The 24,876-nt window shown below is 41.8% G+C and overlaps 2 protein-coding genes across 8 annotated transcripts in view; one reads left to right on the top strand and one right to left on the bottom strand.

Moving 5' to 3' along the window:
- Nucleotides 1-9,131, top strand: part of HELB (DNA helicase B) — a 330,278-nt gene extending 321,147 nt beyond the window's left edge. The window contains exons 12-13 of the mRNA XM_086919022.1: nt 2,009-2,827; nt 8,024-9,131. Of these exons, the coding sequence (XP_086775148.1) occupies nt 2,009-2,827; nt 8,024-8,107 (903 nt within the window). The 3' untranslated portion in view covers nt 8,108-9,131. The remainder of the gene's footprint in view (nt 1-2,008; nt 2,828-8,023) is intronic.
- Nucleotides 8,901-24,876, bottom strand: part of GRIP1 (glutamate receptor interacting protein 1) — a 1,198,832-nt gene continuing 1,182,856 nt past the window's right edge. For 4 of the 7 annotated variants that reach the window (XM_086919026.1, XM_086919023.1, XM_086919024.1 and 1 more), the window contains 2 exons: nt 11,280-11,426; nt 8,901-10,789 (listed from right to left, as the gene is read on the bottom strand). In XM_086919026.1, coding sequence (XP_086775152.1) covers nt 10,556-10,789; nt 11,280-11,426 — 381 coding nt within the window. In that variant the 3' untranslated portion in view covers nt 8,901-10,555. The remainder of the gene's footprint in view (nt 10,790-11,279; nt 11,427-24,876) is intronic. The other 3 variants (XM_086919027.1, XM_086919028.1, XM_086919029.1) reach the window with 1 other exon arrangement.

Raw genomic sequence — 24,876 nt, 5'->3', positions numbered from 1 at the left:
TTTGTGAATAAGACAGCAAAAGCTCAAGCACATTTATGCGCAGACTCTCTTCTGTTATGGACCAAAGGCTGTCATGTCACCCAGATGGGCACCCCAGCCCAGAGAATGAGGCACCTGTGATCACTATAGCATGAACATGTGTAGGGCTCAGAGGACAGGAGGCTTAAAAGTAGGTGGCAATAGTAGAGCAAGGTACAACACTGCTTGAAGCAAAGTCTTTTCACCATGGGGAAGGCATTTGTGGGTTTTTTTTAAGATGATGTTCAGACATCCAGGGTTTCCATGAACTGGTAAGAGGACAAAAGATGGGGATAAGCCATAGCAAACGTATGACATCTGGATGTCTTTCTATGAATCTTTGGGCCCAAAAGGATGTTTTCCCATAAAGCCATAATGGGATGCAAGAGGGCCTGAATGGAATCAAGTGCTCTGCCACCAAGGAGAGGGGTTACAGGATCTCAGTCAAACTTTTAGGCGTCACCTCTATAGATTGCAAGGTCAGTTCTAAATCTTTCACTGCTTTTTGTATCACAGTTGTGGGTGAGGAAACATCTGAAGCAGAGGGTTAAGAGATACCCCTTTTTTTCCACTTCGTTTGCATTCTGTAAGTCTGGATATATGTCAGCACCAGTGTCCGTATTATAGTGGGGCAGAAGGCGATCAGCCTCCGATCCATCATCTTCTTTACGGCTGTTGTCCTTATCAGGCGTTGCAATGGGATCCAAGTCAGAACAAGTATTGGAGTCGGCACACCCGCAGGAATATCCTATTCCGTGGGGGGAGCCCAGTGTGTACAGGAATCACCCTGAACAGATTGAGCATAGCCTAATGAAAGGCCTCGACCTGCACAGGTTCAAACAATGTACATGAAAGATCGAGTCTCCTCCTTTTTTTCATCTAATTCTTAGCCAACAAGGAAGAGTCAGGCATCTGGAAACAGCACCTGTACTCAGACAGTTCCAAGAGAGGAACAGTTTTCCAAGGAAGGGAACTTCTCTTTCCTACGGTGCTTTCTCGGTTATTCACAGGAGGAGCTTTTAGGAGATCATTTACTTTTGGTTGCTCTACTAGTGGGTGAAGGAGATAGCTTAAACCTCTTTCGCTGGGCCTTACGTAGAACAACTTGGTCTCCCATTCCTTGGTGGCCTTCAAGTTCATGGAGGCTTCTGCTTCGTGTTCGATCCTAGATACCACATACAGATGCCATATCGATCCAAAATGAACATCATCTTGTGATACCTGCAATAAGGTTTAATCCCTTAAACATTTAGAAGAGACATTGACCTAGTTGCTGTCGAAAGCTGAGGAATTTTATCCAAGAGACATCAAGAGGTCCCTGGCCATGCGTCGATGAGGCACGGATCAATGGGAGCTGACACCATTTAATCATTTGGCACCTAATACACTTGAGTGTTGTCATGTCTAGAGGCAGAGTACCCTCTGAAGCCGCATGGAGCTACCTGGTGGGGCAGGAAAGATATTGCTTGGGAAAACGCTTGCTGGACCAAGCTAAAGCGTGGAATGATAATTTATAAGCTGTGGAATGTGTGAGAAGATGTAGCCATCATAATAGGTCTTCTGAGTTGATCTCAAGAAAGGTGAAATTGTTTATTTTGCCTGCGAATGTTAGCGGTTTCTGAGCTAGCCATTTAGTTTGAACATTTCTCTTTGAGTACAGAATTTCATGCCTTTTCTGTACGAGAAGTGGGCCCTTTTTGCATTCTCTTTTATTGCACATTAATTATTTTCAAATTAATGGACACTTACAATAATTTGATGAAACATAAGCATTGTCAATTATTTAAACATTGAAAGATAAATGTAACCTCTCTGAGAAATGTGCTCATTAATTCTCAAACCTTTTGTCTTTCAAGGAAAAGCGGAAGGTGTCCTAACTTCATCAAATATTAATGTGTCTTTTGGTTACAATGCAGCTGATAAGCCAAAATGTAAATGTATTTTATTAGAGCACTAAAATGATGATAAAATGTTATTTATTTTGTTACAGGGTTCAGAAGAGGGTACAGTTGTGTATGTAGTGGGGACTGCTGGTCGACAGGACTGGCAGCATGTATACACCGCCGTTACCCGTGGACGTCAGCGTGTCTACATAGTAGCAAAAGAAGATCAGCTTGTCAAGGCAGTGTTTAACAAATGCCGTCCCAGAAAAACTAGACTGCGGCAACGTTTAAAAGAGACGCTTACACGGAAAAATGGCTATGCTGCCCCCACATCTCCTTTGCAGCTGAACCAAGAAAGAATTGATCCCTACAGTTCCATGATATCAAGTCAGGAAGAGGACATCACTCTATTGAATTCCCAAGAGACTGATGGTGAAAAAGATACAATAGCAATTGGTTCTAAAGCTCTATGTGACCAGAATATTACACTTAGTAGTGAATTTGTGTATGATGAACCGACAGACACTGATTTGGAAGCTGCTGTCCAAAAACTTGAGCAGAAGCAGAACCGCAATGTTATTCATTTTCCCCAAAGTCGCTTGAAAACTCTTCATTTGGAGAGACATGATGATTCAGGTCACAGACTTGTTCGGCAGCCGGAACTTGAGATTTGTGGTGCCTCAGAGGTTTCAGCAAGTGGAGGCTTTATTGCTGTTCATGGATCTGGTGAGTGGGACAGAAGCCCTACCGGTGGGGGTTCCATTGCAGACAGTTTTGGTGAACTGAATGATTCTGAACTGGATACATTGTTCGATCCAGCTCTTTGTGAAGCATCAAGTAATGGAGATAGCCCTGCTGCAACAAGTGGTTTTAAGAGATTGTCGACTGCGCAGGAGGTTCATGAAAGTCCTGCAAAGATAAGTCGGGTAAGATTCTGGATGCTGATCATCTGAAATTATTTTGTCTGTAAATAACTGTTAAGTCAGGAATCTATTCTCTGCTTTAGACCCAAACTTTATTACCTCAATTTCAGTAGCATTTGGAAAAAGAAAATCATATTAAACATTTCTAAATGGTGCTTTGATTGTCCTTAAATTCTCAAGTAGCTCTGGGTTACTATAGGCCCAGATGACAACACATGAATTTTATACTTTTCTATTTTTCTCATACCAGGCACACCTCAATAAGTTTCTCACCAAGTTTTATAATGTGCTCCATGACTAGGTCGCCAGCTCCTGACCTACATAATATGCCATGTGCTCTATACCAAAGGAACACGTCCAGTAATATCTAGTCACAAGTTGGGTCTGTAATGTACTGGTAAATTCTTGTATAAAAAGCATCTATATTTCAAATCTCTATGTATATATACTCCTTTATTTAATGTTCATTGTGCATTTGTGGCAATTTTTGTTTGGTTGTTTAACCCCTCCCACGCTCATGACGAGCTCAGCTCGTCATGAGCCACGGTTCTCAAGTGCTCATGACGAGCTCAGCTCGTCATGACCGTTGGAACGCTCAGGCGCGGGGCTAATTCCCCTGCTGTGCTGGGCGTTCTAAGGAACGGGTGTGGTCATGACGAGCTTAGCCTATCATGAGCACACGAGAAACGTGGCTCATGATGATCGGAGCTAGTCATGAGCACCTGGGCGCCGTGCACGCCCCCCCACCCCCAGCACAGCGGGGGAAGCGGCCCGCAGCCAAGGGGTTAAACAATGACACTTGTTTATAGCAAGGCAATTCGGGACTGAAGTCCCGTCTGTAGAGGACCATATAATCAACTGGAGAAAACTCAACTGGTGAAAACATTCCTATGGAGCAGAAAATATGTAATAATTGTTATCATATAAATACGAAAACAACAGTACCTGGAGATTTTAGGGGTTATCCCAATAAATACAACACAGCACATTGAACTCTGAACTTATGTGAATCTTTAGTGATTATGTGAACTGCAAATGAAATGTCACCTGCTCTGTGTGCCCCTGTGGCACATTAGTATTACAGGAAAGGCCGCAGATGCTTGTGCATCCTCATCTGTAATACTGATAGCGCTGGTGCACATGTAGCCAAGCTCTATCATGATAGGGTGTTCCCTCATTTGCATCGGGGCATAGACCCATGCAAATGAGAGACTCGATTTGCTCTTGCCCTAAGGAGGTGCACTGAAAGTGCGCCATAAAAAGGTGGTGCACCTTCAGTGCACCTCTTAAAGACCGCCCTCTGGACCCAAACATATCCCTGCAGGCGGGTACAGTCACTCACTGCACCTGCCTGCAATGGGATCTCTCTCTCTCCTCTTCAAAGGGCAGGCGGCCGCTATCTATATTGTGAAACACAAAGTGGCTTTGAAGCAGCCGCTCTGTATTTCACTTGAATGCACTGCACCAAGGGCAGCGCTTTTTTGTGGCTGCATATTCTTTATAATATTGCGCATTGTCCATGTTTGCATCACTAGTCACCTTTTTGAAAGGTGCACTGTATAAATAATGCTGCCTTTGTTGTGTTACGTTAGATTATCATGATCATATGTTGACAATGTTTTACATACTAACACAGCGTTCTGAACTTTGTTGGTTATGAGAACTGCATCTGAAATATAGCATTTGACATTGGATGACTTTTTGGTATTATAGATCCAAGACTTGCTTTGATATTATACACAATTATGATTTTCATTTGTTGACAATATTTAAATCGTCTTTTGTTCCATATGAATGATTTTCACCATTTGAATACATTGAGACTCTCCAGTCCCGAAATGCATTGGGACAAAACCTACACAAATAGTTAAATGGCAAAACTAAAATGTAAATGAGAATTGCCATATGTGCATGATGAACATAAAATAAAAAAAGAGATTATTGAAATATCAATCAGGAAAGATTTTACCAATATTATTGCTGTCCCACGTTGTTCCCCAACACCACCAGAGGCGTTTCTTTGAAATTCCTCCTCGGCCCACCTTGCTCCACTAATGTTTATCACCTGCTCCCAACGAATGGTAAATATTAGGGGATTTGTCCCTTTAATCGTGGGAAACAATCTGTTACTCTAGGCCGACGTAGTTATTACCCTTTCTGGGGACAAAACAGCATATTGTTTGTTTTTAGGGGAGAGTATACTAGCTGAAAGCAAGATTCCGAGTCCCTAGTATCCATACACCTAAATCCAGGCAACTTGTAATGAGGCAATACATCACAAACTATCACTTTAAAAATAAAGATATATTTCATGATATGCACATCGTACTCAAGTACCCTCTGGTCGGCAAAAATCTTATTGCTTTCCCAGTCTACTTTGTTCTCTGTAGAAGGTTATTTTCTTCTTCTGGCATTAGCTTTAGATTAGCACTCACTGTACATTCATAATTTGTTGTCCAGTAATATACATAGTGACCTTATTAGCTGAATGTTATTACATTTTCTAACTACTGGGGAGGTTGGTAATACAATATGAAAGTGCTTCGATACAGATTTCTCCTATTCCAGGTTATAAAAGTTAGGCTTGAAAGTTGATGTGCCATTTGTTAATCTCGGAAATTTCAAAGCAAACATCCTGGTGTACTGCTCCTCTTGCCTTGTGCCCACGCAACTCAACAAATAACATTGATCTGCACATGGCATGTTGCAGCACATTCATTTCAAGCCTGGCTTGTAGCTTGTGCTGCCACCATCAGTTCCAAATGTGATCTTTGATAGTAGATCTGCTTCCCATCAAACGGGCAATTGACAAACAGGCAGATGCATCAAAGAAAATACCGGGAGCAAACGGGCAGATTCTCAGAATCTGGCCGTTTGCTCCCGGTATTTTTGCATTTGGGATGCATCATCCCAAATGCAGAAATCACAATTTAAGGATTCTCTAAATAGCGATTCCTTAAATTGCTCTTGCATTTAAGGAATCCCAAAATGAGATTCCTTAAATGCAATGCATGAAACCCCAAAAAATTGCTATTTTGCTAATAGGGGGAGCAAATTACCATGAAGTTGAACTTCGTGGTAATTTGCTAAAACTTTGAAAAATGCACTTTTGTGCATTTTTCAAAGTTACATGTTGCGCACACACATGCCCTTAGGGCATGTTTGTGTGTGACATTTGTGCACAGGTCCGTTTCAGGGGTGCAACAGGGTGTCCTTTGGACACCCTGGCACCCTTGAAATAGCGGAACATTAGCGATTCGGTAATAGCTAATCGCTAATAAGGAAAGGCTTTCCCATTCATCCTTTAGGTCCATAGGAATAAATGGGAAAGCCATTCCTTATTAGCGATTAGCTATTACCGAATCGCAAATAAGGAATCTGTAGGAATCGCTAACAACATTGCGATTCCTACATGCATCTCGTTTTGCGAGTCTTTAATAGCAATTCCTTAAAATTCACTATTATTGACTCGTAAAACATAACTTTGATGCATCTGCCAGAAAGTGTTTTAAGTAATAAAACAACTTACCCATGAAAAATATAAAATGTCAAAAACGAAGAAACCGTGGGCCTCATTTATGAGGTTTTGGATCAGGGCAGTGCCACAAGGAATCTTGCGGCGCTGCCCTGTGTCAAAAGAAAAGTGCAGGAATGCACCGTATTTATGAGATATGGCACATTCCTGTTCTTTTCCCCTGCGTTGGCACACAATGGGTTGCCATGTGCCAACACAGGCACCCTTGTGCCATAGTGTAAGGGTGTCTGCGTTGTAGAGGGGATTGTTTTTGTTCAGTAAGGGAAATCTTTCTGCACAAAAACAATCACGAGAGGTGTTTTTCTCTGTGTGCTGCAGAATGTAGCACGCAAAGAAAGAGGAAAAAATAAGGATATTCCTCCTTGTTGTGCCTCCCAAACGCCACCCTGGTGGCGTTAGAATCTGACACATGCCCAGGTTTACGATTCCTTGTAAAACTGGGACTGATTCAGATTCCATGGTTTTGGCGTGAGAACACCCACAGCAATACCCATGGAACACCCCTTTTACGCAGTCTTCTGCTTTAAAGCAGCACATATTTGCAAGGCCATGAAAAGCCATGCAAAGTGGCTTTGCATGGCCTTATAAATATGCTGCAGCACATTGCACCACCGGAGCATCATAAAAGTGACACTGGTGGCGCAAAAGTGCCGCTAGGGGCCTCGTGAATGAGGCTCCATGTACTCTATATGTGCCTTGTTTCCGAGGTTGTAGGAATTCAGATGGTTTTCTCACACCAGCTAAATAACGATAACCTGGGTAATGTTATTTATTAGTTGGAATAAATAGCACGTATTATGAGTCTCTGGGGGATAAAATGCTGGCTTTGGTACTTCTCAAGACAAAATCTGCGTAATACAGTACATACCATATACTTTTTCTTGTTAAATTTCCACAGGTGAGGCTTGACAAATTTAACGAAGTGTGAGATATTTAAAACTCCCCTTTTAGACTTATTGTTGATTCTCCGAGCGATGCTCGCCAACTTTGATAACGTGGTACATGTAATGTGGTAGGCTTCTTCATGTTATTCAACAGAAGTTTAAAAAAAAAATCCCCTTAATGACCCAATACAGTAAATACCACCCAACTTGTAAATCTGATTGCTGCACAAACAGATTTATGCAGGGGTGGGAAAACACCGACCCACTCGTAATCAGAGCCGTAGTTGTAAAAATTGTTTGATAATAACCATAAACTAAATATATATAACAGCCTAGCTGAGTGAGAAAGGTAAATTAGTTTTGAGTTTACATTGCAAGATGTGTTATTCAGTGAGGTTTCCCTGTAGGCATATCGCTTTCTTGTTATTATACTAATCCTAAAACCATTAAATAACCTTTTTTTGCATTTGAAGACCAACTACTAGCTTTTAGCACCGGTGTCCAATGTGGGTCCAGCAGGGCTGGATCTATGCCTGATTTTGAGGATAGCCACTTGTGATAAATTTACAAACAATTAATTGAAACTCATGTTACCTAGTCAGAAGTTGTCCTGAAAATCTGTAACGAATCCGGTCCTTCTGGACATACATTGGTGACCCCTAGCCTTCTATGCAGAATGTCTGCCCTTTAAATTGAATGAATACATTTGCATGAACATTGATAGTTGTTCTGTGACACTGTGTGGCAGACATGTACCTAATATTTTTTTACTTTTAATAGGTCACTTTGGATGAATCACCGCTTGGATGCACCAAATTTAGAGATTTGTCTTTGACAACTGTTTGCCCCAAAAAACTTTTTTAAACACTAAAAAAGCCAAGATTTTATTTAAAGGTGCTATATTGGACAGATGAAGCTGTACATTACAAAGGCTGGAGCTGTTTACTTTCCGTTATGAGGAAGATCTTGGAGATCCATCCTTTTTGCTGCGTCTGGAAGATGCAAGTGAACCATGCCTGTGCACATTTCGTTTTTCTGAAAGTACTGATCAGATGTCCTGAAAACAGACGATTAGCAGAATTTACCATTTTCTTATTTTTAAATGTATGCATTTCCCTTTCTTGAATTGGTTCCAATTATTTCTGTACACTCACCATATTGATTTCTTTTTTTCTGCCATTCACTCCGTTAAGGTAAACAAAACTTTGCACATCGATTTTCTGTTCAAGAACCCTCGACGCCAGAATGCACGTTCATTTGTTTTATGTGGTTATATACCCTTCCAACACATCAATGTTGTCTTTTTCTTCAATTTTAGAGGCTAGGGATTTTGATCGTCTTGATCTTTAGTAGGTATTAATGCAGATTTTTATTTGGCTGGGGAATGTTTGCGACTTCAGCCTGTCAGGAGGTCATAGTTTAAAGGGGAAATGACATAGTAAATGAAGGTTGAAAAATGATATTGCACATTTAAAAATATTTCGATAGAGTTTGATTTTCGAGGACGGAAAGTTGACTGCAAATTAATGTAATCTTAGATCTAAGCCTGCCGCTTCTGTTTTTATATTGCTCATCATTACTTTATTTGTAACCATCATTCATAATGTGTATACCTTTTATTGCGGAAACTTTGGGAATGTTTGGCGCTCATTGAAAAAATATACTCTTCCTGTGATGCGCTGTTGGTTCGATTATCCTTTCAAATAACGAAGCTGGACTTGAAGTAGTGATGCCACTGAACATTTTATGTCACTCGTTTGTCTTCAAATCACTGTTTATTCCAATTGATAGTTGAACTGTTTTCATACAAATTGCAATAGGTTGATTTTTTTAAACCATACATAAACGAGAAATGTCATGCCATTTAAGGATTAAATTTGTACAAAAATACTTTACAGTTTAATACTTGTTTGTTACAAACAAAAATACATATTTAAGAGACTGTCTTGATGAAAGAGAAGGGAGGGTTCCTACAAGATCTGAGTATTAATCTACTGTTTCACCGGCAGTGCTGAAATATGAAGACATTGAGGCAAAGCAACTTGTTCAACTGTTGAGAGAATTTTTTTTCAGGTTTCAACAGAAACGTCAACATAAAACTGATTACAAAATGTAACTGTTCCAAAAGGCCATAGATATAGATGTGTGTTCACATACAGCTCTTGATCATAATTACAAAATGACAATATATAATAAACATCTTGAATGCCAGAGCAAAGCCAACGAAATGCTGGTGAGCAAAAGAGGACAAAAAAATACAACTTGTAGTTTTTATTGCTTTAAAAAACGGGGCAGAATTCGCAAACAAACATATAAAACATAATTAAAGTTTGCATGTCTAAAACCAAGACAAGCAACATAAAAGCCATGGCTCAGAATAAAATGTAGTTCACAGGTCCAGCATCATTTTAGAGGACTGCCCCAGGAGAACAAAGCAGCTATTTATTTACGAGGATCATCAGTGTGGGATCTTGTAATATGTTCGTTTAGCCCTCCTTTTGCTACAATTACATTAAAAAAATAATTTTCTTAAATGTCCATTAAGCATCTAAACTCTTAGTGAAATAAAACAGAAAGCTCATGTCCAGTGTACCAATGGATCAGACTACATATTGTTTGGCTTTTCTTGCTCTGTACACCATTGCATAGGGAGATTCATGTTTATCTACCTATCATGGTTACATACACTTTTCAGTACATAAAACAGTATCCTCATCTGCACCTATTTACAGTCAGCACTCATACATCGGCAAGATGGCCAAGACACCCAACAGTTAAACTCTGTACTAACACAAGGGTCAGATTTACAAAAGAAATGTTCGGTACACTATTTCATAACTGAGTTTCCCCAAAATAGAACTGGTTGAAGGAAATAAGATCGTAACAGCCAGTGAGTGACACAGCCTGGATTCCAATACAAAAAAATAATGATGCTGCCAAGATAAAGAAAGGACATAAGCATTAGATCTTCGATAGTTTCACATCTTTCTCTTTGAAGAACTGAGGTCATTCAAAGCCAGTTTTCCATGTTCTAGTTCTCTTGACTTTGTGGAACCGAGAGAGCACTGATGCCAGGCTTAGAATGGCACTTCTATTCCATTTTTAGTGGTTACAAATTATTCAGAAGTCTGCTTTATGAGTAATCATCATGGCGAACCGTGAGTTTTTTTGTGAGAAATGTTCAAAGACCGCTGTTTACCCTCCATGTCACATAATTTCCTTCATCTGTGTCTTAAACGTCACAGACAAATTATGTGGCTGGTATTTAGCACCATGTGTTCACTTAGAGTCCACTTCAGAAAATCACTTTTGCTATAATGTGTTAGTGGGATCTCTCATCTCTGTGTTGGACATTCGCCCGGTTTGTTGATGGAAGGCATTATTTTGTTCAATCCATTCCCCTGCTAATAAACTCTGTTGATCCGAGATCATCTTCTGAGAAGCCAGTGGGTTTCTACTTATTACCAAGTCGAGTTTGTTTCCAGACTCTGCTATTAAGGGCACAACCAGGCAGCAGTCAAAGTCTCTCGTACGAACATGGTTCACCTGGATTGGAAATAAATAAAAGGCACTGTAATTAAACACATACAATAATTCTGAATACTTTTTAAGAATTAACCCAGATGGTGATAAATATGAACTAGCCTAGAAATAAAGTCAACTTAGTGCATTCATGCTAAAAAAAAACATTTTAAAGGTGAACAAGTGTGCCTTGATCTAAAAATAAATTTTAAAAATCGTTCATTAAATAATGGCAGATTTACCAGCGATCCCAATTTAAAAGAACATACATGCATTTCTTATGTAGTAAAACCGGTTATACTTATAATAATTGGGATGGGGGCTGTTTTGAAGGACAGCAATTAAGTGGGCTGACATGTTTTAGTTTGTCTCTCTGTACACAGTTTATATATGATAAGTAAGTAGGTGGTTATGGGTGAGAATTTCAGAAATGTTGCATTTTGCGCTTTTGAAGCGGGATCCTATTATGGGAGAATTCCTCTTAACTATATAGCATTTGCAAAAGCATGCAAACCTGCAGAAGCCGATCATACGATTTGAGACCTCCCATCTCGCCTGGTCCATTTGGCCGTATGTTTTTTACATATACTCCTTTTTCAAGCAGACCATCTGCAACGCTAAACCCAAAGTCTTCCGCTTCTGAATCTTTATACAAAGATACCTGTGCATTAGAGAAAAGAAACAAAACTGAATTATAAAAGCCTCCTGTACAGGAAGCAATCATATCACATAAGTTAAACAATCAATTCATGTTATTAGACAGTGTATTGTTTTATTTTTAGTGTGGGATGGATATTCCTTACACTTGGTTTCCTCTACTTTTAACTTTAGTTACGTAGTTTATAGGAGAGCTGGAAATCTGTTAGGAGCAATAATAGTGTCCATTCCAGAACGGATAATCTATTTGGCAACATCTTGGCCATCCTGGATGGTTTGAGCTAGGTTGGCCCTTAATTCCTCAGGGACTGCCAGCAAGATATTACCAATCTTGTCTCATAAAGGATGGGACTATCTCTCCGGGAAACATTTGGCATTGACTAACAGGAGGGGTAAACTGGCCAAGGCAAACATCAGTGTCCTGAATACTTTGATTTCTTTCGACTCTCTATATGGTGGAGCCATTAGAAATGAATTGGAGTTCACCCTGCTGGAAGAAGCCTGAACCATCAGACTTTCTGACATAGGGATTTGTTGCCAAATGAAAACAAGAGCTATTGGCTTTGGGGATGTGTTTTAGCCATGTTTTACACCAGTGTGGCTGCTATTCAGCACAGCAAAAAGTAAGTGGACTAGAGCGGATGGGGGTAGACTGGAGTAGGGTAGATTGTGGTGGGGTTGGGTAGCTTTAAGTGGGGATTGGAGTGGGGTAGACTGGAATGTGGTCGATTAGAGTGGAGTTGATTGAAGTGGGTTAGACTGCGGTAGAGTGGAGTGGGTTGTGTTATAGTGGTGCAGATTGGTTTAGAGTAAATTGGGGTGGGTTGGTTGAGATTGCAGTGGGGTAGACTGAAGCAGAGCAGGATGGGTAGATTGGGGTGACTGGATGTTGGTAGACTGGAGTAGTGTAAAGGGGGGTACATCTTGGCCTGGTCGTGGAGTGGCATAGAGTGCCTGAGTGGTGTGTCTCAGAATGTAGTGGTGTGGCATAGAGTGGACAAGAATGTCAAAGTGGAGTAGAGTTGTATAGTGGCATGGAGTGAATGAAGTTTGCATTGTGTGGTAGCGCACTGTCAGACAACACATTTTCAATTGAAATGACCATTACATTTACACACAGTTTTACTGCACACAAATAATGTGTGGAAATGTCACCTAATGTATGGATGTGTTTCGATCATATTCAAATAGTTGTTTCTACCACACTTCAGAATTACAAAAACATGTACTTAATTTGTATTTTCCTAATTCTGATATATTCTTATATATAAGCACAGATTTGTTTCCTAGAAAAAAATCTTGCGTTTTCCAGCAAAATTGTCACATACATTTTCTCACTTTGAAGTCAGAGAAAGAAAAGGCCAAGCTCCCTCAGGAGACAGAACCTGGCATTCAACCTCGGTCTTTAAATGCACAGCAAATGTGCTAAGATAAAAACAAGTTTTTAAGGCTTGTTTACAGAAAACAAGTACTTGGAAGGTTACAACAGTAAACAAGCAAAGCTCCATCGGACAGACAAACTGAAGCTGGACAGCCTAAAACAAGCCAAGTCAGCAAATAGAAAGCAAGCAAGTGTGAGTTAAAAACCACATAGCCAATTGTCTGCAATGAGTGGAATGCATTCCCAGGGTAGCTTTCAGAATGCCCACAAGAAGTTGTTAGCAAACCAGACAACTGCGCTGTCTGGTAGGGTTTGACCTAAAAAGTGGGACATGTGTTTTTACGTGTCCTAACAGTAAAGCCCCTCAAATTGACGTTTTTTGCTGTAGCAAGGCTGGTAGGACTCACAATTAGAAAAAAAAACCTGTGCACTAATCAATATACTTCAATTTATAAATAGTTAATCAAATTTCCACTGATTAGTGAGCTCATGGGTGATGCAAAGTCAAACACCATATACATGTATAGAAAACTACATGCGTCCCTTCAAGCACTACTTCAGGTACTGCGAGGCGTCTCAACTCTTAATCAATATTATCATAGTTTCATTCTATCCATCTTTATAAGCAAAAAGTTCCAGTTTCAATGAATTATTCATTTTATTTGTGTTGGGTTCCCACAGTGTGACCAACTTCCAGGTGTGTAACCACTTCATGCCTTCCTTTCCATCATTAATAGATGACTTTACAATTCTGTTCTCCTCCGATCGTTAATCTATTAATGATGGAATTGAAGGAATTAAGTAATGGACAGAACGGGTACTACGAAATGTGAAGGATCAAAAGGATAAGCTTCATATTAACATTGTATCTCCTTAGGTGTATGGTTGTGGAGTATGTTGGAATGATGCATGATGAGTGTGCCCCAATTGTGTTTCTGTGATCATGTGGCTGCACTTATGCATGAAGTGGAAGAATATGAGGCATTTGATAGTCCGTACCATCCTTCTGACTTCTATTGGATCTTAGGGCCACATGCATCAATGTAAGGTTTTGCGATTCCTTATTTGCGAAAAATAGGGAATCGCAAATAAGGAATCGCAAAACGGGATGCATCAATATATGCGCATAATTTTTGCGATTTGGTAAAAATCGCAATTTTTACCGAATCGCCAAAAGGCCAAAAGTCCCATAGGAATCAATGGGAATTGCGAATTCGCAAATTGGAATTCGCAAAATGTTAATGCATTCCATGGGTGCAGGGGGGGGTCCAAAGGACCCCCCCTGCACCCCTGAAATGTATTTTAAAATGGATGTTTCACACACACATGTCCTAAGGACATGTGTCTGTAACATGACAGTGTTTAAAATGCTAATTTGAGCATTTTAAACATTTTTCGCAAATTACCACGAGGTTCACCCTCGTGGTAATTTGCCCCCCATAATTGCAATCGCAATTTTTACCGAATCGCAATAATTATGCGAATTCTAATTTGCGATTTCGCAATTCCCATTGATTCCTATGGGCCAAAAGGCCCATAGGAATCAATGGGAATTGCGAATTCGCAAATTGGAATTCGCAAAATGTTAATGCATTCCATGGGTGCAGGGGGGGGGGGGGGGGGGTCCAAAGGACCCCCCCTGCACCCCTGAAATGTATTTTAAAATGGATGGTTCACACACACATGTCCTAAGGACATGTGTCTGTAACATGACAGTGTTTAAAATGCTAATTTGAGCATTTTAAACATTTTTCGCAAATTACCACGAGGTTCACCCTCGTGGTAATTTGCCCCCCATAATTGCGAATTCGCATTTTTTAAAACAATCATGCATTGCTTTTAAGGAATCACAAATTTGCGATTCCTTAAAAGCAATCGCATTTTTGGAAATCGCTAAAAATAGCGATTTTTCCAAAAATGCTTGATGCATAGTAAAAAGGTATTTAGGAATCGCAAACGGCCGATTTTACCGAATCACACCGTTTGCGATTTCTAAATAGCTTGATGCATGTGCCCCATAGTGTCCTTGTCGGGTACTAGTCTTTAGTTAGGTAAGGTAGGAATTAACAGAGGGGTGTATGGTTTAAGCAAGTTAGGGGAGAAAAGGTACTGGGCAAGGCAGGAGAAGGTGGAGAGCATAAGAGTGCAACAGAGGGCTTAGCAGCAAGTGGGACGATATGTGAGAGGGCTGCATAGCAAGGACACTTAGTGAAATGAGGATTTCGAGCCAGGGACAACGCAGCTGCAGGGGTTCAGAGGGAAAGATTTTTTCGGAAAGCGGGTAGGTTTACACACGTTTAATTTAATTTATTTGTTTATTGGACACACAAATCATCTCAGAGGGAATCTCTAGGCGCCATAGCGGCAGGGGACATTTCACATTACGATGGCAAGGTTGCAAGTTGATTAGCCAAGTTTTCAAAAGTTTTTAAAGACAGTGAGATCCGAACAGGTGCGGATGAACAAAGGCTGTTGGTTCCAGTGATGTGAGGCCAGGAATGAAAAGGAGCGGCTCCCAACCCTGGTCGTTCGGATAAGTTTAGGGCGTAATAATAATAGATCACTGGATCTAAGCTGACGGACAGAAATATACAGCTGTAAGTTGTTTTTGAGGTTACACAGTCAGTCCGTTTCCATGCAGAGGTTTGCAGACTAAAAAACGGGCCCTTTCCAAACTTTTGTCTAATCGGTAGCCAATGTAAGGAGTGTAATGTGGGTTCCGCTGGAGAGCGACGGGGGAGGTTCAAGATAAGGCATGCAGCTGTGTTCTGCACCACCTGGAACCTAGCAAGGAAGGTTTCATTTATTCCCACCAATGAGGCATGTCCATAATCAATGCAACTTATTATCAGAGCTTGGACTAGAGTTTTCCGGGCCTGCAGAGGGGTCCACTGAAAGACTTTCTTAAGCATTCGCATGAAGCAAAAACCGGTTCCGGAGATACTTTTAACGTGCTCACTCGTGTGGAGATTATCATCTAAAAGAGCTCCTAGGTTCTTTACGTATTATTTGGGGGTAGGTGGTAAATCCAGCTCTGATGGGCACTAGTCTGCCGAACAGACTGAGTAGGCTTTTCCAAATAAAAGGATCTCCGTTGTATTCATCCATGAGGTAATTTTTAATAAACAATCCTTGAACTTAAATTTGGTAAGAGTAGAGTTGAATCCATAGTAATGACCAATTGCATGTCATCAACATAGGAGATGGTTTCAAAGCCACATGACATGATGAGTTTTGCTAGGGGAGCCACAAGCATTGAGAAGAGTGGGGCTCAAAATTGAACCTTGAGGCACCCCTTTATCCAAGACCATAGATTTAGATGAGTTCTCCATCCATTCCAAGGCTTTACCAGTGATGCCAATCTCCCCCAGTCTTTGTACTAGGATTTGATGGGAGATGGTATCAAATGCCGTTGGTAGATCCAAGAGAACCAGCATAGGAGAGCATCCCTGGTCTAAGGCAAGTGATGTTGAGATGCACGGAAACCTCACAGAGAGGGGTCCAGCAGGTGATTAGATTCAAGGAAGGATGCTTTTTGATAATTTACTAGAGACTCTAGGATTTGGGATATAAAATGAAGTAGGGATTTTGGTCTATAGTTTAACATGTCCAGGGGGTCTGCCATGGGTATTTTAGGAAGGGGTTTGATGTGTGCGGTCTTCCATTTAAGTGGAATGGTGGCTGACTGTAAAAAAAGATTGCATAGGTCCGTAATTGAAGTAAGCAAAATAGGGGTCAGGATGGCAATCACGTGAGGGGGCGGGCAGGGTCCGACGGGAACCGTTTTTTAATTTTATTTAACTGGGCCTGTATTTGATCCTCTGTAACAGGATTGAAAAATTTAAGGGTGGAAGACCGAGTGAATTTTAGCTTCCTGAGTCATAGGTATTGTGTTATTTGCAAGAGAATTGTAGATATTATTAATTTTTTGTTCAAAGTACACATCGCAATGTGATTGAGAAGTGGGTGTTGTAGGATTGCAGCTGTTTGGGTTTGTTAGTTCCTTAAGGATTTTAAAGAGCTCTCAAAGAGATTTCTGCAGAATTCATTCTCTCAGCTATGTGAGTTCTTCTAGCACTGTTATAATATTTTTGATATTTCCTTAGGGCTAATTTGTAGGCAACTCTTCCCTCCTCTGATTTGGATTTCCTCCATTTACGTTCTAATTTCCTAACTGCGGACTTCTCCTTCTTTAGAGATTCGGAGTACCGGCGGGGTTCCCTTTTGATCTTTTTAGCAGTGCAATGGTGTCTAAAGCCTTCATAACAAAGTCTTCAAAGGCTTTTAGTGCAAGATTGATGTCTTTGTAGTCCAATATATTAGGAAGATTAAAAGCAGGGAGAAAGGGGGAGGGCCCTACATTCCTCCAGGGTCTCGTGAGTTTCATGGTCTCACTGCGGGTTTCCTTAGGTTTCTGAATGTCCAAGTAGAAATCTACAGAGAAGCAGTCAGTCCACACCCGAGCGACTGGTGTGTCCACTACTAGGTTGGTAGCATCTATAAATATTAGATCAAGGGTGTGCCCAGCTAAATGAGTTGGACCGGATACCATTTGTTGGAGCCCCAGTGATTCCATGGCTGCTAAGAGAAGCATTGTATCGGTGTCAGCTTATTTATCAATATGATAATTAAAATCCCCCAAGAGCAGAAAACTAGCTGCTGTTAAGATGTGTGGTGCTCATGTTGAGATGAGATATAGAGTTTCTGTCTACTATAGGACATTTTTGGTTCTCAGGGATTTATGGAGTGTCTGCCGGTGATGAACTTGGGATTCTGGTAGTAGAGGAGGTTCCCAAGTAGTACAGCGCTAGTTGAGGGTCCTATCCTGGAGCAACTAACTGGAAGAAGGTATGGAGGGAATGAAAGTGGAAGATGCTTTCTCAATCCATCAACTAGGTTTGGGGTCTGTGGCCCTGATTACAACTACAAGGCTCATTCTGTTTCAGATGTAAGTTTTTCTTTGCTCGCGAAATAGGATTCCAAGTCAGGTGGTATTTGCCCTTACACACCTGTGATAATTGCCCAAGTGCAAATTGTGTATGCCATGCTACTTGCCCACAGGCTTATGGAAGGTAAAAACTATTGAGAATGTTGCTGTAAATTGCCCACTACGATTATTGCAAAGTTTTACCTGCTGAAAACAACCCATGTACAATTAGCACATGGGCAAATACCAACAAACTTGAAATAAAGTTTGAAGTGCAAACAGGGGTTTGCATCGGATACCGCATTTGACTCATAGTTGTATTCCTATTCGTGTAGTGCTCTGTGAAGGAGCAGTGCCCTGAAATACACAGCTTTCATCCACATGAGGAGTAGGAGTCTTTCAGGTAATTTAGGAATATTTGGGACCCAAAAAGTTGGGAGAGGACAACCCTTAGAAAGGCATTGTTGTGGAGTCAATCTACGCACCGCGAGGGAGCAACCTACACAAAGACATCCGTTTAAAAAACAAACAAACAAACTAGAAACTTGAAAGAACTCTTGTTAATTCAGCTCCTGTTAGCAGATAAATTTCTCATCCTGAATGCAGAACCGTGCCTGACACGGATCTGGTTATCAGTGAGAGCAGGAAAAGAAATAAAGGAGAAAAGATGTGGTAACAAAATATTAGATGTAAGTTAATTTGCTGCATCCCTTTATACACTTTATTTATGGTTTAATATTAATCTTTCCTTTTGGAAAGCAAACGGACAATCAGCTTTTCTCCTTTGACCCTGCACTTCTAGATACCCCGGTTCTTAAACTCTTTTTTCATGATGGCCATGGCCTCCTTTGGGAGCTTCACATGTCATCTAGCACTTCTGTATTCTTTGACTTAAGTATTCAGAGCTTCGCTGTGGTCCTGTCCAGATACGACCCTACTGGTCAGCACTTTGAGGAATTATGAATTATGAGACAGGTCGCGGGTATAGAGGTCCCTGACATTGCAAAATGCTCTATCCTGCATATTTGGGGGGACGATCCCCTGCCCAGATATGGTAAACTCTTGTCCCTGGGTCTGGGGGTGGCTGATCAGAACATTTCTCAACTGTGAGGATCGAGAAGTGCACCTGAGGAGAAAGTTTGGGAGAAAGACATGGATTGGTTCATGCTAGCAGAAAAAAACGATATACACTGGCAGAGGACGCCCTTGCAAATGGGGAAAAAACTGGTCCCCATGGTGGGAATTTCGAGAGAGTGCTAAATAACCATTGGTGGGAATTTTATGCAGATTGTGGACCTGGCGGGCGTGTATGAGTCTATCCATGCCTCATCTGTACCGGGGGAACTGGGCATTCTTGCCCACCCTTGTCTGCATCGACTGAAACTGGTTCTGTCACCCTTTGACATGTAAAGGGCCCAAATACTCCTTGTCTCAGATACAGGTGAGTGATCTGGGATTCTTACCTCTGGTATCTCTTTGCCACCTGGCTACAAGAAGCAATGAATCAGTGAGAACCGTGTACAAGTGTCTGTGACATGACAAAGAAGATCACAATCTAAAATCACCTGAAATTTGGGAACACTATTAAGACCTGACTCTTCCCAAGATTATGGTGCAGACATTGACACAACCTTCCATGATGAGAAGTGAGAAGAAATGGTGTCCTACGCTGTTTCTGCTTGGATTCTGAAGTTATATACTAGAGTTGAACTCTAACCCCAAAGCTGACCATGGCCTTGAGATAGTGCCCAGCCACCTGAGATCACTGTATGATAATGTGTCTGCTGGTATGATGCCCTACCAGTAAAAGCACAGCTTTACTTAATCATCCAGGTGCAAAACATGTCTATGCTTTAAAATGTACGTTGGTATGCAGTGCTAATTAAGCTATTCAATCTGCTAAAAGTTCACTCTGGTTGGAAGGTATTCTTGGACAATCTTCAGTGGTGTGGGCAGTGCTATCAGCTTAAAGAATAAATGTTTTACAAGGAGATTACATCATCTACTTTAAGGTCATTACCAAAAAAACATTCTATGGAAAGGAAACAGTCCAACTCTAGCTTGCCCTTTCAAAAGTTTCACCCACTGCATAATACCATTGAATCTCATCCCATTCCTTCTTGCTGATGACTTCCTTCCATGACTAATGCCAGATCTTATTTTAAAATGTTTGCATCACTCACTTGTCCATAACTTATACATAGCCCAGCTACTGCCTGTTGCCCAGCTACTGCCTGTTTCCCTCTAGTTAATTCTGAACCCCTCAGTAGTCAAAATGCAAATGCAGTAGTGACCTATTTTCCAGAATTAATCTTGTTAAAAACCACACTAGCCCCATAACACAGGTGTTGGCAGTGATAGTTCTCGGGTCGAACCTTCATGAAGTGAGAACATAACAATGTATTCTATCATTCCTTCAACTCCACCTCGCGTTTCCCACTCCATCCAATACTCAATGAGTGGGTTCCTTCCTTCTATATCTTAATTTCTTTGCTTTCGGTCCTCATAATACATACGCATACTTGTGTTGTATACAGCACGCCATCTTCTCTGCATGTACGGTGCCCTCTCTAGTTCCAGATCTTGAACCAAACAATGTATATCGGAATCAGCAAACTTTAGGTGGATTCATCCAGAATATCCCTTTATTTTCTCTCTACCCATTTGTTATCAATGGAGTACATTAGGTCTATTATATCACTGGTTGCTGTGCCACATAACTGCACATGTTGCCAGGGGTTCGCGTATCTGCTCGGCTTGTAACTATGCCTTTTCAGAACAGGCTGCCTTTCATGCATAAATAAGCATTGGCAAGGCCAATGTCTGACCCAGGCAAACCATTTTTTAAAAATCCTAATAAGCATCACAATTATAGGATAGGATAGATGTTAGTAAAGCGCTCGATTGCTGTGGCGCTAATGTATGTCAGCGGACAGAAAGGTGCATCATAGAACGGACTAGATGGAACAGAAGAGGAGAGTTTTCAAATCGTTCCTAAAAGTAATAACAAGTAAACATGCTTACTTTTAAAGGTGGTTTGCATAAAAAAGTAAGTAAAAAATAGCCCATTGCAAAAATAAATAAAAACAGGAAATAAAAGAAGAGCCCTAACACTGAAGTGGACCACATTTTTCAGTGGATGTGAACAACCAAAATGCTGTCACTCACATTGAAAACAGCCAGTTTCTGAAGAGAGGTGACCTATTTACCCATGAGGTCTGCAGAAGAGGGAGGAAGCAAAATGTAAATGACACCGGAGCACACAAATGGATGAGTAGGGCTGATAATAGGAGGCAGGTAAAACAGGGTAAGGAGTCTCTAAGCCAGACTTAAAAAGGTACAGCTATTCCACAGGAAAGGATTGATGTCCTCATTATGAAGTTGAGTTGAGAGGTGAACACACAGGCCGCAGGGCGGATTACCAATACAATTCCTTTCTGATGGATACTTCTAACAACAGATTCCTCACCCCCAGGCATCAGATTGGATCCGGAAACATTAAAGCAGTACTCCTGCACAGCGGTGGGTGTCTTACGCCCTGATGTCATTCTGCTCCAAACGTTGTTAAAGGAAACTTATATAAGCACCACCCATGTGCACAGACGTTGGTTCCTTTCTATTCCAAACTTCTTTTTCTACCTTAATACCCCTTTTTTGTCAAATGTTTTCCAGTGTGCGAGGGAAAATGTCACTCCCTAAGACAACATGGTTCAGACCATGTAGTGACTGTTGAGAACAGTTGTCTATAAAGGACCCTCATAAAGTGTTTTAGGGCCTGGGGTCGGGCATGTCTTCAGGACCGATGATGACTGTGCCCAAATGAATCCCAAGACCATATGGGATCACAAGGCAAAGCTTTATGTCGCCATCCATAAGGCGGCTCCACGCCGTGACTGGTCGAAATTGAACGAAAGGTCCCCTTCCTGCTTCCAAAGTCGTTCCTGTGACAGATCATTGTCATGATCAAAGAATTTGTGAGAAAGTACAAGAAAAAGCATAAGAGTTCGAAACAGGAATTGGCCCTTTCTGTTACTCTTGGACTCTAGAGAGGGTGCAAGGGCATCAGCGTGCCTTCCTGTCTCGCTCCTGAATGCTATCAGATCATATTCTGAATTTAGTCCTGCTATGACCAGAGTTTCAGGGTCTGTCAGCTATGTTGCACCAAGTAGAGGCCTTCAGAGGGGTCATGCTGTGCATTTTTGGCACTTTACCAGTTTCCTCAGGCACACCTTTGGGCCCAAGGATCCACTCAGGCCTCCAATCAGTTTTCATCTGTGCTACTCAAACCCACATTTGGTTCCGCATTGGTTCTAATGCTGACTTAGATTCTAGTCCCATCCTCATCACCAGCTCCCTTTGCACTGATGCCGGCACAGTTGCCAGATGAGGATTTGTAGCCTATTGTTCTGTCCGACTGAGCAGAATGCCCCATGACCTCTAACAATGCCATGCCCAGCTCCCACCAAGAGGCAGACATCCATCATTCTTCTGATTCCGATACATTGCCCTCACCATGTACTAAGGCCTTGACTTTACATAATCTTTTTTGCTCAGACTCTTAGAACAACAAGGTGAAATTTTTAATCTTCAATCAAGTGAGGAAAATTGGTATGAAGAATTGCAAGATACCAGTGACCTGGACACTTCTCCAGATACTGGCCTTGTTTCTTCACCTAGCTGTGCCTCTAAAGAAAGTGTCTCCTCTGCTGTAGTGGTGCATAAGGCGGTGGAAATACTAGACTGAGAATTCCAAACCGATAGAAGTAAGAACTGATGTTATGACCGTTGTACTCCAGTCTGGTCGCGGGTATAGAGGTCTATAAAGCTGCCGATAACCTCTGCATCTGAGAGCGCGAACAGCTTAAGAAAACAACTGACGTCAACACGCATGTTCGGCACTTATAAATGACTCCATTTGTCAATGTGTTGACGCAGAGCCGCACCTATAGAACCTCTTTTACCATTGCCCTTGCTGGCACAAAGCTACTCTGTAGGAGGCAGAATCTGATATTTTCTCCAAGGGTAGCAAGCTATCACTTCAGGCAAGAGGGTCATCCAAATTGTACATCGGGGATACATCTTCCCTTTTCTTTCCATCCCAGCGCGCCTTCCACCAACATCAGGAGAACTGACAGAGGACCACTTGTCTGTGTTGCAGCAGGAAGTGCATTAAATTTTGGCTAAAAGGACCATAGAGAAGGTTCTGGCCTTGGGAGCAGGAAATGGGTGTTGGTCCTGCTGCATCCTAGTGATGAAGAAAGACGGTGCCCTTCATCCTATTTTAAATCACCTATAGAACCTCTTTTACCATTTGAATAGACTCTCATCGAAACCCTCTTTGCACTTGGGTAAAACTATGTTCAGGACCAACAGTTATTAGGCAGGTTGCTTGTCATCAGCCAGTACAAGGAGACCCAGCTTTCTTTACAAAACATTCTACGCCAGAGGGCTTGATGGTAGAGGTGGAAGGTAAATCCCACCCCTTCCCTACCATCCCACCTGATCGGAAGTCAAAACAAATAGAGAAATTTGGCAAGCAGATATTTCTACAAGACTTGCTCTGAGGTCAGTGACGTCAGCTGTCACATAGGCTGCTTTTCCCTTGCCCTTTGGGACATGGTGGCACAAGTTTTACTGGCTGTTGCAGAGATCTTCGGGCGTCCCTTACTCAAGCAATTCAGGATGGTTGCGATGCAGAAACGTTTGTAATGCATTCTGGCTTGGACAGGCCTGACTGCTTAAGTTGATCAACGGTTATTAGTGTGACACTTCAGCGCCTTGCATGGATGACGTCTAAAGGATTCTTCTGGGATTTCTAAACATCCCTGATGGACATGCCATTTAATGGTTTTTGCCTTTTTGGCGACAAAGTGGATTTGGCCCTGGAAAAGCCTATAGAAGGCATGGCACAACATGTTCCTTGGGTCTTCTACCCCCACCAAACAATTCCATCAGCAATTTTGCCCTCTTGTTGGCTATGGTCAGTTTCGCCAATGTCAGACCCCTCCACTAACCCAGCAGGCTCAGAGACTCTGATTTACAGAGACAACACCTATAACAGCGGGACCAACATGCATCTCAGCCTGCCTACCCCTCCAGCATCCATAAAAACACTTTATTGTGCCCCTTGCTGGCACAAAGCCACTCTGTAGGAGGCAGAATCTGATATTTTCTCCACGGGTAGCAAGCTCTCACTTCAGCCAAGAGGGTAATCCAAATTGTAAATCGCGGATACATCCTCCCTTTTCTTTCCATCCCAGCACGCCTTCCACCAACATCAGGAGAACTGACAGAGGACCACTTGTCTGTGTTGCAGCAGAAAGTGCAGGAAATTTTGGCAAAAAGGACCATAGAGAAGGTTCTGGACTTGGGAGCAGGAAATGGGTGTTGGTCCTGCTACATCCTTGTGATGAAGAAAGACAGAGCCCTTCATCCTATTTTAAATCTTCGCCCTCTGAACACCTTCCTGCAAAAGAAGAAACTCAAGATGCTCATGGTAGCTCTGGTCTTGTCTGCCATAGACCCTGAGAAAACAGGATTCTTACTGCCATATGCCCGTTCTGCAGGCCCATACTACCTGTGGTTCGCAGTTGATCAAGAATCTTTTCAGTTTGCAGTGCTCTCTTTAGGCTTCACCGGTCCCACTCAGGTTCCCCCAAACATTATGGTGGTGGTTGCAGTACACTTTTGAAGGTCAGGGTAGCAGTTTTCCCCCACCTCGACGACTGGCCCTAGATAGTAGTCAACCACTTCCAGATGACAGTGAACCAACTAACACCAGAGTACAGTACATTCTGGCTATGAGCCCAGTGTTTCAGCCTCTGTCCTGGATTTCAGTGCCGATGGCCCGAAGGCTGCTGGGGTGGTTGGCCTCCTACATCCTGCTGGTCATACACACCAGAGGGCACATGTGGGCTCTGCGTTGGGACCTTATGTCCAAATAGGCACAGCACTGGAGGAATCTGTTTGACTGTGTCCATATTTTGAAGGATACAGCAATACATCTGAAGTGGTGGCTACAGGACTGTGATTAGATCAGTTGCAGACCCCTCTACCTACATCCATCCTGATTTAATAGTGGAGACTGGTGCCTCGCTTCTGGATTGGGAAGGCCACCTGGGAGAGATCGAGATCAGAGACCTCTGG

The sequence above is a fragment of the Lissotriton vulgaris genome, chromosome 1_1 (genome assembly GCF_964263255.1).
Source record: "Lissotriton vulgaris chromosome 1_1, aLisVul1.2, whole genome shotgun sequence".
Taxonomy (NCBI): Eukaryota; Metazoa; Chordata; class Amphibia; order Caudata; family Salamandridae; genus Lissotriton; species Lissotriton vulgaris.
The sequence above is the reverse complement of the archived record's forward strand: the minus strand, read 5'-3'. Positions and strand labels throughout refer to the sequence as shown.